Below are 15,453 nucleotides of genomic sequence, written 5' to 3' on the forward strand. Positions count from 1 at the left end.
TGCTGATAACAAATGCTATTTAATTCACCAACAAACAGGAGATATCATCTGGTCCAGCCAGCCAGTGCTGCTTCATTATTATGACTGAATTTTTACTTCCATCTTAATCAGACTTAGGTAGCAACGGTGCCTACAGCAAGTGAAGTTCCCTATTTTGTATTCAGATAGTTGGACAAATATTGTTCATATAAATAAGGGGAATATAAATGCAGCAGCTGGATCAACACTTAATAAAACTAATCATATCTCCATCTGGTTTCCTTAAGGGCCCATTCCCTTAGTCCTAATCAGGCAAAGCATACAAACTTTTAAGCCTGTTTGCAACCCCGTTGATTAAATGATTTCATTAGCCTTGTGTGCATGTTCAAAGGCACCGCACATGTTTTAGGGTCTTCACTAGGTGGTGGCACACCAAGCCATATGGGATGTACTTGTCTGGGTTTTTTTAAGTGCAGAGGAAAGGGTTGTGTGAATGGAAATGACCAGAATGAGAAGGGGAAAGGCAATCCTTCCCCTCCTGCATGTGCACTGCTCCCCCACTGAACTGTGTTACTCTCTGGGAGGGCTTGGGCTAAGTTCTGAATGTCAGACATTCTACAGGCTTCTCTCATGAGATTAAATTAATTCAGCTAGCACCACTGATAAAACACTTTTTTACAACTAATTTTCTTTTTAAATTACAAAAAAAAAAATAGATTAAAAAGTCAGGTATCATACCTCTGTATAAAATAAAATTTCTAATATATTTCAGTCTTTATGTTGCACTACCTGGCTGGAAGACAAGTGTAGCATTTGTTCCTTGAAAAGCAAAATTCATAAATCCTTTTCTGGCCTAAGGGCATAAAACAAAACCTCTTTTGGCCAAGCTGAATCCATCAACTAAATGGCAACTGCCGAATGAGGTAGTAGATTATGGTGGTATTCACAGAGGTAATTCAAACCACCAAAAATATCATGTGTTGTGAGAGAAAGAAGGTGGTGTAGTAACTGATAATGGAACAAATGCTGTGTGTAGTTTTGTCAAGCGATTCTAGTTTTGTCACCTTGACGCAGTGAGGCAGAGCACTTTATACTGAGGAATTCAGACAGGGAGCTCTGAGTGATCTGGTACTGTAATGCAAATTACCCATCACACTGTTTTCATACAGAGACAGTACCTTTTCCCACACACTTTGTAACTGAGTGAATTTATGATCTTTTGACTTTTTTCTGTAATGCATGTAATTACTGCAGAGCATCCTCCATCCCAGCATAATGATTTGAGATACATTTGCAAAAATGTACTCTTAAGTGGCCTAAGAGAAATCCACATGACAAGAGACTGTTGTGGCAGCATATGCATAAGTAATTGAGTTTTTGAAGTAGTCTGCTTTGGAGAACCTGACTGTACTGGTTTGAACTCCACACCCTGAATTCTTGAAAGTGCTGAAACCACCCTGCCAGGTTCCTGGGAGAAAGGCCACTGTGGCCACTCAGAGGCCACTGTGGCCAAATTCTTTGCAGCTCCTTTCAGTGCAACTTCTCGTGAATTTGGTGTACTGGGTCCATTTGAGCCACACAAAACTACCCTTGTAAGCTTCTAGCTGTCACTACTGTTGTTGCTCTTAAAATCTTGCCTGTACAGTGGTGCAAATCTACAGCATGTCCTCCATTGCTTGAAGGCTCTGAGCAAGTGCTGGGCACTTTTAGGGCCATTGTTGCACAGACACTTTAATCTGAATAAATGGGCTGTGCTGCTGACAGGGATGGTTTTCCTTTGCCCATTCCTCCACCTCCTGGGCACAACAAACCTGGTCAGGGGATGGACTCAGCTGAAAACACAACCAGCAGAACTGATGATTTGTTTTTAAGTGGCTCAATTCCTGGAAGAGATCGGCCACTCGTCTGCTCATTACTAGTGCCAGCAATAGGAATAAGCATCTGAGGTGGAGAAGTAGGGAACCAGAGGCCAAGACATGAAAGAGTGAGGCAGTCCCTCTGCCCAAGGACTTTTAGCTTAGAGGTAAGGCAAAGAAAGAAGCAATGATTAAAGTGAAGGAGAATGGTAAATAGTATAGGTCTGGCCTAGTATCATAATGATTCTCAGCAGTTTTCTTTACAGCTTTGCATTTTTAGTGCTTCCCTAATGTTTAGTCACAGCAGCTTATTTATGTGAAGAAATAACTTGATTAAAAATTAATGCATAACATGTTTTACCTGCTATGAATCACATTGTGAGTAACTCAAGCTTGTGAGCAAGCTTCAGTAGAGGGAGAGCAGGCAGCCTCTGCTCCAGCACCCGGTTTACATTGATGTAACTGCTTTGTCCATAAATGAATGCATCCCACACACAGAGCTCTACAGAGGACTTTTGATTAAAGAGTTAAGGACCAAAGAAAACCTGTCACTCAGTTTTAGCAGATGATTAAGGTCTAAAAAGCTGGTTAAATGCAAACACCTGTCTTAGGAAACCCAGCTGCACTTCAGACACAACCTACCTGTTAAGCAGTCTTGGTGTTGGTGCTTGGCCCTGGGGCCTTCCCAAGCTCCCATCGATTGGTAATGTACTGTATTACACAATTAAAACATGGGCATTTTTGGTTAAAAGATGCTTTTTCATCATCTTAATTGGAGTAATCTACATTTGAATTGATTTCTCTCAACCTTGAACTGAGTGACTGTGTAGATACTGTCAGTGTCAGTTTTGAGAAAGTGCCCATGAGAAGCTCATCTCCTTCCTTCCAGCTGGAGCAGTTGGTATCCACCATTCTCTGTGAATGCATGGCTGCATCCCCTGGGATTGCTGACCATCCTGATCATTCCCCAGCCACCTGGTTCCTCCACGTTTCTTACAAAACCAGTCTGGTTTTGTAAGAACAAGACTTTACGCACTCCGGCTTCCCGCCCGTGGTTCCCCAACCTTGCTCTCACGGCTGAGCACTGGGGAAAAGCAGGGCTGTGCCTTCTGCTGTAAATCCTGATCCTCTGGGCTTGGGAGGAGGCCCGGTGTGGGGAGTCACGCATGGCCGCAGCAGCGGGAGCGAGCGGTGCTGCCTCTCAGCGTGGCGAGGTGTCAGCACACGGCGAGGTCCTGCTGTGCATCTCCAGCTGAACGGGCAGGAGAGGCCCCCCGGGGACAGTCGGGCTGGGAGGCTGTCAGCGTGCACATGACACACGGCTCAGTGAATCAGCCCTGTGTTTGCCAACAGCAGCTCCCTGACTCACTCGGAAAGTTTGATCGCCTTTTTAAGGAACTCGCAGGGAATAATGAGTTTGCTGTGAAATCGCAGACCAGCTAAAGTCTGCCTTAGTTCCATAATGAAAGCTCTGCCATGACCTCTGAGAGCACAGGGGATGCTGGCAGATTTTTCCTGGAGTAATGATAGCAGCCTACTTCACTGCTTCCCAGAAAGGAACGGTGCAAAATATAGTGCACAGCCATACAGCTTCTCATGAGGAGGTGGTCCTGGTGGCTTGAAAGTGAGGCAAGTCAGGACAGTCTGACCCATATTTTGCTAGACACTTATATAATTGTATTTCAGTATTTTTAAATACTTCGTAAGTTCTTACGCTCTCGTTTAGCCTTTCAGCTGGCATCAAAAGACTATAGCATCAGTCCCATTCAACAGGAGGGGGAAAATGACCTTTTTTGTTCTAAGGGGTTAGTAAAAATGTATGTTACTCTATTCTGCTGTTAGTTATCTGACACAGAGCTGAGGGCAAGTGCTCTGAGCTCCCCCTGTGCTGAGAGGCTGGGCTGTCGCTGGTGCATAACCCATAGGGTTTCACAGGGTGCTCCTGGAAGCCCTCCTGTAACAGAAAAACCAATCAGTTCAATACAAAGGGAATGTTTAGAAAAACATGTGTCAGTATGGTCTGGAGTATTGCGGGGCCTCTTGCCATGCCACTCCAAGAGAGTGTTTCAGTCTCTCTTGTGTAGCTGCCCACAGTTTCTGCCATACTTCCCTTGGCTTTCAGCTGCTTAGAACTTCCTTTGGCCTCCACCTGGGTTTAAACTTTTCTGTGCCGTCTGCCTGAGGATGCCTTTCCATGGAGGGAACCAGAAATATGCCATTAGCTTTCCATTTGGGGGAAAAACTGCACTGGGCAGCATCCCACAGCTGTCACTGCTGCAGGTGAAAGGTTGAAACGTGCCCAGCACCAGAGGTCCTGAGGCACAAGAGGTTTGCTTCTGCAGCTGTCCAAAGGAATATCAGATTTTGGGCTTTCCAGTGCAGTTGCTTTCTGCACTAAGCCAAGCAGCCGTGTCAGGAGCGTGGCACAGGGTAGGCACCTGTAAGTAAAGTAGCTGCTCGCTCATGAGCAGCTCATGGAGCATTTCCATGGAGACTAAGAGGGACTGGAGACACTTAGCTCCTCGGAAAGGCAGCCACCGCAGGCACTTTGTAAACATTTCACAGACCTGGGACGCCAAGCAGGTGAGTGAGCGTGAGACCATCCCAGATCTTCCACCTGTGCCTCACTAGAAAATAAACCCATTATTTAAGGATGAGTGATGCGGTGCAGTTGGGGCTGTCGTGATGCAGCAGAGTGGCCACTGCTCAGGAATCTTAGCATTTGCCTTGCCATAATTTTGTTCACAATATGCTTTTTGGGGGTTGTGGTGGCTTTTTTTTTGTGGTGCCATTGCCATTAGCCAGCCCTTTTCGTTTCACTGAGGAGGAAGTGTGCTGAGGGACAGAGGATGCCTCTCTCGCCCTCACGTCCCTTCTGCCGCCCGTGCCACCTCCTGAGCAGATGTGTTGTTAAGAGCTGTGTATTCTCACAACTCTCTTTTCCAGGAAATGTCCCAGGAGCAACAGAATCCACAGACAGAAGCAAAACACAGGGCACTACAGTTCAGACAACACAACAAGAGCATCGACAAGGTTAATTTAAAGAGCGCATGTTTCCACAATGGCAAAACTAACTGCAGAGAGCTTGGACTACAAAATACAGTATTATAGACAAAAGATTAAGACAAGATCTACACATGTTGCCTTGCATTTGTGGTAATCTACACCAATGAGAACATGTACTACAGCTATATTTGATTATGTATGGATATATTTGAAATAGTATACATTGTCTTGATGTTTTTCTGTAATGTAAATAAACTATTTATATCACACAATATAGTTTTTTCTTTTTCATGTATTTGTTATATATAATAAATACTCAGTGATGAGAAAAAAATTGCCTTTCTTAAATTTGCTGTATCTCATAGCTGTGTATAGTCTTGGGATATTGTATATGGACACTAACAAATCTCTTTTTCTTTCTTTTTCCAGTTCTAGTGGCAATTTTGAGTCTACTGAACTCAGTAGTAGGGTTTTGAGTTGGTCCAAGATCAGCGACAATTATGGATGTGGGAAAGGTGAAGAATAATTTAACCTACATTGAGGAGGGATAAAATATTTCAGATCCGGAGTCAACTACATTTCATCAGCCTTCTTCTCCCATACCATCTATCTTTACTCTCCCATAGCTTAGGAAGTCTTTGGCTTCTAAATTAAATCCTAACCGAAGGGGAAATGGAAATTCTCGGCAACCGTGATGAGAGTGTCGGGGTAATGCTTCGATTTGGGAGGGAATTAGGTGTCTGTCAAGGTGAACCCTACAAGAACACTTTGCAGAATCTCCAACTCTGGTCACTGGAGTGAGTGAAAATTGCTTCTCACTCTTGATTGAAAATTATTAGGTTAAAAAAGTTAATAACATAATAACAGCTGAAATGCCAGTCCCATTTGTACCTCGTGAACATGCTGATATAATTTATTTTTTCAAAGAGAAGGTGAAAACCACTCAGAAAATACCTTATGAATAACTTTATAGGTGACCCTACTCCATTAAATGTAATGAACCCAAATGTTGGCTATACCTCAGGAAAATAAGGGCATGTATTTTGTCACATCCACATGATGGACAAAATGCAAAGTTATTTCCATGATAGCTGAAACTTTCCAAAAACACGTTCTTTCGAGAAGGTAATTCTGCTCTACTTTGTGCTATGAATTTTGAAGACAGGAGAGTGAGACTGAAGGGCAGAGTGTGGTAACGTCACTCCTGCTGGATAACATCCACTCCACTAATTGACTGCCGGAGCAGTAGTCACACTAAATAGCACAACTGAACTAAAAAGCCCTTGTAACCGTAGTCAATGTGCTGCTCCTTTCCAAAGATACTTTGCCAAGGCAGAATGTACCCAAGATAAGGGTTAGGAGTATTTCTCACTGTCATCATCATGTAAGAAATTGCATTTGGGTCAGAATCAGATCTGGGGTTACCTGGGATGATGTCTCATGAGTGTGTTTCCATTTCCTGCTTCAGCATCAGTCTGGTCACTCACAACAGTCACCACCAACCCCACCGGTGACAGCCCACCCGATCTGGCCTCCAGACATGGGTGCAGCGGTACTTCCACTCTAACATGACTTTTGGTCTTCCCCTCCCTCCCTTAGCCTGCTTTAAAGTGAATCCATTGCATGATGTTCACACGGTCTCAGTTTTTGTCTTGTTCTGGGTTTCTTGGCTTTTTAAAGGTAATAAAAGGCGATTGGCAAGAGATGCTTCCAGGCACCTGGTCTGTGCTGATTGATGGGAATGGGAGTGTGGTGCTTGCACAGGCAGTGGGGCAGATGATGGCACAGGGTAGCTCTCTGGCTTTGGGCTGCCAGCCCTGCAGGGACCTTCTACTCCCCAGAGCCGTGGGCTGGGCTGAGGCAGAGAGGGAGAGGGAGCTGTACAGCCACCCTCTGCTCCTCAGCCTTCGCCCCAGCTCTCTGATCTTTGAGTCTTGTTTTCAGATTGGAAGAGTGATGGTGTGAGGCAGAAGCAGAGAGGCAGCAAGCAGGCATGATCCTGGCCCACTGGACCACAGGGATATTTCCATGCTCAAACCCACTCTAAAATACTCCTCTCTGTCCCAGTCCTTGCTGGTTTTGTGTCTCACACTCAAGCTCAGCAGGGGTGATCTGACATGGAGGGCAGCCCGGGCACAGCCACACTGTGCTGCACAGGTTTGGTGGCACAAGATCCCTTCTAGGGAGACTTTGCAATCTGTGGTAATTCATACATATAACACCCCTCTTCAGATCCCTCCGTTGGCTACACCTGACGCAGTGATGGCTGCGAGCGTCTCTGAGACTTCATCATCAGGTTGAGGATTGGGTTGGAGGAGGCAAATGTAGCTCTACCCTGCAGACACCCTCCCATGCTTTCTGAGCGAAGCGTTGGAGTCTAACAAGCGTCAAAACCGCAGTTTCCGAGCCGATTCCAAATGTCAGTCCCCCCACTGGGACTATCAAGTCTGGACTGTTTATTTCGGTCGCTTACATTAGATACAAAAATCAAATGTTAACACATACACACCACCATGTAGCTATAGCAATAAACCTAATTAAAAAAGGCAAGGTTTGGCCTGGCCAAAAATAGCACAGCTTCGCTTAGGAGTGAAAACAGGAGTCTGACCCACTGTCTCTAAACTTCCCAATGTTGTGTGTCTTGCTTTTACTGAGCAATGGCACATTTAATCCCCTAACAGCCTGTGTTTGCCAGGTGTCATTAGCTGCTTTCCCAGCTGCAATGTCTGTCACAAAGCCTTGCACCTTCACAATAAGGCCGGTGTTTAAGTACCTACTGCAGACTGGAGGGCAGAGAAGAGAAAGGGATCTTGGTTTTAACACATGGAGGGCAGGTCCCACCTCTTTGGGCCTTTCAAACTTAAACTTCAGCATGCTGGCATGGGCACACAGACTGAAAATAACAATGTCTTGGGGTTGTATGTACAGGAATGAAGATTTCTAACAAAAACATTTGCAGAAATTGTACCAAATGTAGCAGCAAATTTGGACATGTGGATCTGGGGTTGCTATTTCCTTTTCTGAAGTCTGGAAAGTGCATCTGTTTGTTAGAGCCATACACTGGCCAAAACTTGAGATGGGGCAATCTCTGTGCAGTTTAACTTCACAAAATGTAGGGGGTCTGGGCTGGGCACATAATGGCCTGGCCAGGTGAAGCCATGGCCAGGGGGTTGTGCCAAATGCTGAAGCAGAGCCCAGCTCCTCTGCCCAGAGTCACATGGAGAGGTGCTGATGTGTTGCTGTTTGTCCGCTTCTCCATGCAAGCTTACACCAACAGGAGCAAGTTTCCTTGTGATGCCCATGGAGATGAACTCAGTCTTTATCTGGAGGAGGCAATAATTCATATATTTTGGCTGTTTCATAGGCTTTTTTTGTCATGGCACTTTGACAACTGTAAATAATGTCAACTACCAGCACACACGGACTTTGCAAACCACACTAGATGTACAAAACCACTGACAAGATCAGTAATACCACACCTGGTGCAATTGCTTAGGGGCAATACACACCACCAGTGTCCCAACAGCCTGCAGTCACTTGCTGGCCCGGCTGTTGTTTACCACAGGCCACACCACTTGGTAAAAAGAGGTAAAAATAGGACTGTTAGCACACTCCTTCCTTAAGGCTGTTTCTTTCAGCCTGTAACATTTCTGGAGCAAGAAGCCATGTCCTTATTTTGACCATGATGCATTTCACACAACATCCTGACCTCCGTCCTCAAAATAAAGCCAAGTATGCTATTAGCATGCACTGAGTGCTAGTGAGCAGAGTTGACCCACCCTCCCCAGCCTGGGGTGGTCAGATGATGTTCAACCCTTTTGTGCCTTTGGATACTGTGCTGGATCCCAGCCCATAAGGAAGTTGCCTGTAGTTACCACACAGACTGATTGCAGTGAGGGGGTGACCCTCTCCTTCTCCCACCCCAAATGCTGCATTACAGGACAGGCACAGCTCCACGCCTCACCATCATGATCCTTAAAATTACATCTGATCAGACATTCATTATCATTCCCTTTCATCCAAAGATAATATGACATGATTTACAGAACATTATCATTACAGAAATATTATAATTAATGAAGGAAGGCTGGACATTCTATCCTAGCTGCTTGCCTGCCCCTGCACACTGAGGAGCCACAATCACCTCAACTGAAAAGACAGTGGGGTAGTTCCTCCTTGCTGCCACGACCATCAGAGTGTCACCTCCTCAGGCAACTCTAGGTCAGCCCGGCTTTGCAGAAGTTCCCTGGGTGCCAGCCATGAGGGACCAGTGCTGGCAGAAGGGATGCCCACGGGTCCCTGTGTGCGTCCCACCCGCAGGTTAACCGCGAGGGTGGGTGAGGGTGGGCGTCGTGGATCGCTGCCTCCCATTTTCCAGAAGCAGCTCTCAAAAAAGCCTCATCTTCAAAGAGCTCTCTAAAGCTTCTTTGAAAACAAAATGATTAAAGGCTATCTTGCCTCTCATCCAACATCAGACACATCGCACGCCGCATCCTTGCTTTCACCCCGATTATGCATGCAGCTTTTCTGCAGCTCCCAGTTTTGCGTCGGGATGGAAGTTACAACCCCGAATTAAAAGCGAAGTTCATTACCACACTTCAAAGCCGGCGCTGTGCCCCGGCCAGGCCAGCCCTTTCTTTAATTTATGGGGGTGTGGCCAGGCTGGAGGTCTGGGGGGGTGTTGGTTATAAGATGTTTACAGCCTGCCTCGGGTTTGTAAGGCAAGCTGTGGGTAGGTGTGCCCGCATCTAATGCTGCTGGTGGGGCTTTTCCCTCCAGAATAATCAGGAACCTCAACAGGACTTAAAGGGACACAGACATAATGCTGGGCCATTACACATTAAGTTTTTAGAGCCTATTATTATTATTATTATTAACAACAACAACAATATTAATATTAATATTTTATCTATATTTCTGGTCTCGACAGGCCACAACCTGGCTAATGGAGCCTCTTACACTGTACTCTGTTTCACATGGGAGCCAAAAGTCTCATTTTTAGCCCCACAGGCACGCAGTACCTGGGACGCTGCACCCTGACAGTGCCACCAATGCACCTGTGAGCAGGAGAGACAGGGGAGGAGGAGGGGCAGAAGGCACAGGCACAGCAGCCCCTACCCCACCAGCCCTCAGGCTGATGCTTTGCCTTCAAATGCTTGTAATATTAGGTGGGCTTAATTTATTTTAGTTTCAGTTTAATTAACAGTTTTGTCACAGCAGGAGGGCTGTTAAAAACAAAGACACATCAAAAAAAAAAAAGAGGCAGGATTTTTGTCAACTTTTTCTCTTTTTTTTTCCGTATTGAATGAGAGCCACAAGGCAGTAAAATATTCCGCAGTCTCACACAGCAGCCGCCAAGCTGCAGAATAAAAAAAGCATGTGAAGAATCTGCTCTATAATGCTAACGAGGTGGCATCCACTGCGCTTTGTCAATAAAATAGGAGGCCCATTTTGCTCAGCTTAGGAAGCACAGGCACCCAGGTGGGAGCCTTGATGTCAGTCCTTCTCCCATTTGATTTTCCCTGGGTGGTGAGGGGTTTCCTCAGTGGGGGCGAGGGGCCGGGAGTCGTGTGTCATCCCGCCGCTGCCCAAGCCCCACAGCCACAGAGGTGACCCCAGCCACTGCCATCCTCTGCCTCGCTTTGCTGAAGTCCTGGTGCCTTCACCTCTCCACCTCCATGTGAAATAAAAACGATTGGAAGGTGAAAAATGTTAAGAAAATACAGTAACATCTCATAAACTTGCCATGAGAGAAGCTTTAAAAGGGGCTTGGTTTACATCGGGTCACTCAGAAAAGAAGTGTAATTATTCAAGATAAGATCCGGCTTCTAAATGCAAACGCGGGCGACAGCCCATCACCCCCGACGGCAGCAGCAGTTTTACGGCGAGGAGCTTTCAGCAGAACAGGGACGAGCAGAGAGGTGAGGGAGAGCCGTGTAATGTGACCTGAATTAGCGGCTATAGATAGTGCTTCCTGCATGTTTTACATTTTCAAATAAAAAGGATCTTCTTGTTTAATGGTTAATAAAAAAGATTAGTGCTCCCAGGGCACGGATCCTGATAGATGCAGACTGTGCTGGAGGGACCAGCTACAAGACACAAGAGAAGACGAAACCGGTGATTTTATTTTTTTTCCCGTGGAGTACATCACTACCAGCATTTGCAAGTTAATTTGTAATATAATTATATGTTGCTTCTGTCACAGAAGCGCAGCACGTGTGTTGGGCCAGCGGCCCCGCCACTGCCACCAGCAGCCTGGCACAGCCCTGCCAGCACTGCTGCAGAGAGGAGGAGAGGAGCAGCCAGCAGCTGAGGGCTCTGTGTGTATAGATGTACCTATCTATACATATAGATAGGCACACGTTTATATGTATATATACCTATATATATATATATATATATATACATGTGCACATATGTGTATATACACACATGCATACTACATATACAGACACACATATAATAAATACACATACACTTAAAAAAACACAATTCTATATAGAAAAATTAATGTATATATATATGTATATCTATGTGTGTGATAGGTACTGTAGAGAGCAAGCTGACTGCCCTGCAGCACGTGCAGCTTCTAAGCCACCCAGGCTAACAGGTATGAACATCTTTGCCCTGCCCAGCTCCCTCGAGCAGCTCCCAGCACTGCCACCTTCCTAACAAAACCAAAACCTGCCATGCCAGCTTCTCGGCAGCATTATACCCTCACTCTGAAAGGTGGGTTGACTTTTCTTTTTTTCCTCTTTTCTTTTCTTTTCTTTTCTTTTCTTTTCTTTTCTTTTCTTTTCTTTTCTTTTCTTTTCTTTTCTTTTCTTTTCTTTTCTTTTCTTTTCTCTTCTCTTCTCTTCTCTTCTCTTCTCTTCTCTTCTCTTCTCTTCTTTTTAATTATTATTTATTTTCGTGTCATGCCATGTAGACGATTATGGTCAGTAATAGTTTTCTAAGAAATAAAGTCTATGAAAGTAATTGTTAGGAACAAGCTGCAATGGCAAATTGCTGAGTGGTTGCCATAGTGCAGGAGCACAATTTGAGATTTAATATCATTACTAATGATATTTACTTGGCCTGCAGGAGAGAGTGAGACTTGTGCTCTCTAAATGTCATTTGACTGCTAATATGTCACTGTGCACACCCAGCACGGCCACGGGAAGGGACCTGGCGAGACCAGGGCACTGCTGCCCACAGGCAGGTGATGCTGCTGCTGGTGTCCCCTCCCCAGGCTGTGCCAAGGACCCCCCACGTGGCAGGGATGGGAGCCCCCAAAGAGCCTCCACACACATAGCAACACTGCTGGGGCTCAGCTCCTCTCTGGCACCTACGGGGCACCCAAAACCAGACCCAGGCTCCTGCTTTCCGTTCTTTTTCAGCTCATCACAGACTGTGAGTTCAGGCTTCCTCTCCCGTTGGGCTTCTCCGTGGGAGGGGGAGACATATTGCGCTGTTGTAAAGTGAGCCATTTAGTTTATTAAACGCTGTTAAGGGTGCCCTGAGGTCTCTGCACATGTGGGACCATCAAGAGGGAATCGTTATTATTATGGTTCTTATTAGTCATAGTCATTTTCCCAGCGATACGTCTCATGTCCAGATGTCTTCCCATCTATCTCTTAAATTTTGTGATGCCAGCGCAAAACTGTTATGAAGACGGACTAGTCCAAGTCCCACTTCACACAGTGCAGGAGCAGAACATCCGTGCAAAAATAAATACATATATTTTTAAATTAAAAGACAAACGAAAGAAAGGGTCATAGTTGGCTAAAAATGAATTGCGCAGTGCATAAAAGAGAAAACAGATTAGAGAAGATAATGTTTTAGTTTAAGTGTTCCATCATTATTAATTCATTTGGTGCTCTTTATGATAATACCAATCATTTGGAATTCATTTGGTGTTTATGTGGATGTCATCTCGACTCCTGCAGAAATTCCAAAGTAATTCAGCATTAATGTGCTATTAAAAATTGTTACCAGCCACTACCTTCATTACTGCATCAGCACAGCCTAATCTTTCTTCTCTCATTCTCTAAATTCAAATTCCAGTGTTTATTTTGCTTTTATCTTTATTAGGGTTTTAAAATGTAATGCTTCTATTTAAAAATTCTCCTTATGCTACATGAGTATTGTCTCTTTTTTTGACAGCATCAAAATTATGCAAATAAAAGGGGGGGTTAATGATGATTTTTCATTTTACTACTGGCATATGACTGAGAAACAACCAAAGAGGCTCCAGCTTATCATTTCCAAGACTGAATTTAACAAGGTGGTACTTATGCATGTAGCAGATAACATTGAAGCAAATCTGTGTGAAATACCACCTGTACCGTGTGGAAGTCTTTGGTTTTGGGCACAGTAGTGCCCCAGTTGGGGAAGGGATGCAGCTGCCACAGCCCTCCCAAGGGTGCAGGGTCCCCAAGGGGCCAGGGTGCCACTGATGACACTTTTCTGGAGTCACCCCACCCGTGGAGCATCCTCGTGCTTCCAGCTGGGGAGCAGTGGGGTGGTAGCTGCAGAAATGGATCCAAACCCCAGCAACAGAGGAAAAAAGGCTGCATTTGCATATAACACTTAAAAAAAAAAAACAAACGAGGGGGGGAATCAACCTAGGAGTTTAAATAAAAAACCCTTAAACCCTTGCATTAAAGGAGCTTTAATTAGGTTTTGTAGTCAAGAACTTGACAGTTAGAAAATTCCGGATTGCTGAAAACAAAACAAAACAAACAAACAAACAAAAAGACAATCCCAAGGCCAGGGTCAGTGCCTAGCTGTGCCCATCTTGTTGTGCCACCCCCTAATTATGTGATCTATACTATTTTTCCCCTGGATACCTGCTTCTTTGGACCACATACATAAAATGGCACACTGTGGCAGAATGAAGTCTGGGCTTGGCAGCTCTTGCCATCCACAACTGGAATGCTGACCTTGCAACCAAATGACACTCCCTTAATGCTGTTTCTTAGCAAATATTATTTGTCTGAAACTACAGACCACCACAGGCCCCTGAGTATGTGAGCAAAGAAACAGGGGTGGGGATCATTAGTGCTCTGCAGCCCAAAAGAATACAACATACAGCTCACCATCAGTCACTTTAAACACACTTTTCATGGAAAGGAGAGCTGAAGTCCTCCAGGTGAGCGATGAAACAAAGCCCATGGGCAGGGTCAGGTCAGCACCCGGGCAGCACAGGTGGGAAAAGGGAATCAACAAGGGTTGGTCACACCAGGACTGACAAGTACCTCTGGCTGGTGGCAGGGAAGGAGCCACCTGGCTCCCGGTCATGGAAAAGGGAGATGCCACCCCCATCCCCTGGCACCACCTGGTCCCAGCTGGGGCTGAGCATCCTCTGCCACTCACGCCGACCACACAGATTTACACGGAGAATAAAGCCCCTTGCAGAGGAATTTTCCACTTAATCAAAATCCTGCAAAGAATGTGAATGCTTATAGGTTAAAGGAACCTTTAAGCTCTTACTTGTCTGTCATGTCTTTAAGGATTGCCATTAAGTCATAAACGTGACAAAGATTAAAGAGTTTATTAATGTTATTAGAGAGTTGAGATAAAATGCTATGCCTTGCAGGGTCTCTCTCTCTCTCTCACTATTTAATGAAAACATTTTCATCACTTTCTGAATCTATTATACCAAGCATTCATTTCAGGAGTCCTAAGATGATTTTATTTTAATTAGAAAAGATGTAGCAACCACCTGAAAGTAATACAGTTAAAACACCTTGCCACGGTTCCCTTTCTCGCTGCTGCCAGCAGACGAGAGTTTCTCCAGCCTTGCCATGGCAGCAGAGCAAGCCCAGGGTGACTGAAGGAGCACAGGGAAGTTCTGTAGCATGGCAAGACCATCATCACTCCAGTCCCTCCTAGCAACCCTGACAGCCAGCAGCACATCAACTCAGGCCTTGCAAATGGCCCTGTGAGTGTCCAAAGCCACCACACTGGCCAAGGTTAAGCGGCGATGACAGCTGCTCTATCCACAGGCTGGACATGGGGTATGTCCCTGGGGAGCAAGCAAGGGGTGGGAGCATGTTCTGCAGGCACAGGAGACAAACTGAAATTATTGCTGGTGGAAAAAAGCAAGTGAAGGAAAAGAAGCCTAAGATAATGAAAAAGGGAGTTTGTGATGGCCTGTGAAGGGAGCATTATCCTCTGGAAATCTCTAGCAACTATTCACAAAGACAGAAGATCAGCAGCCAAAAGCCTTTCTCAGTATGGCTGCTTTGACTCTGGTGGGCATTAGACCGTGACTGAGTTTTAATCCATGTTTAGAACAGGTTCAGTCTTTTGGTGGTAAAGAGTGAAAATCAAGCAACACTGGGACAGTTACATTTCTATGTGATCCCTCCCTTCCAACTCAAGACTGTGTAACTGTATTTCCAATGCAAGCAGCTCACAGATGCTCTTCCTTTTAAACTTTCCAACTAACCCAATTTAATTTGTTAATTTATTCTGTAACCTGATTTACTGTTAATTTATTTTGGTGAGTAAGATATCCCAGCTTTAAGTTCCAATTAATTAAAGGGGAGGGCTTAATGCTTTTGCTATGCAATATCTTCATGCCACATTGTATTCCATTTTAATGCCACACTGAAGCATTGCCAAA

General features: G+C 45.1%; 1 protein-coding gene across 1 annotated transcript in view; it reads left to right on the forward strand.

Annotated features, from left to right (window-relative positions):
- TMEFF2 (transmembrane protein with EGF like and two follistatin like domains 2) overlaps positions 1–6,554 on the forward strand; it is a 127,730-nt gene extending 121,176 nt beyond the window's left edge. Inside the window, exons 10-11 of the mRNA XM_027737484.2 lie at positions 4,782–4,868; positions 5,271–6,554. Coding sequence (XP_027593285.1) covers positions 4,782–4,868; positions 5,271–5,367 — 184 coding nt within the window. The 3' untranslated portion in view covers positions 5,368–6,554. The remainder of the gene's footprint in view (positions 1–4,781; positions 4,869–5,270) is intronic.
- The last annotated feature ends 8,899 nt before the right edge of the window (positions 6,555–15,453 follow it).

This window comes from Pipra filicauda, unplaced genomic scaffold (genome assembly GCF_003945595.2).
Source record: "Pipra filicauda isolate LSUMZ 115617 unplaced genomic scaffold, ASM394559v2 scaffold149_size4050908_pilon, whole genome shotgun sequence".
Taxonomy (NCBI): Eukaryota; Metazoa; Chordata; class Aves; order Passeriformes; family Pipridae; genus Pipra; species Pipra filicauda.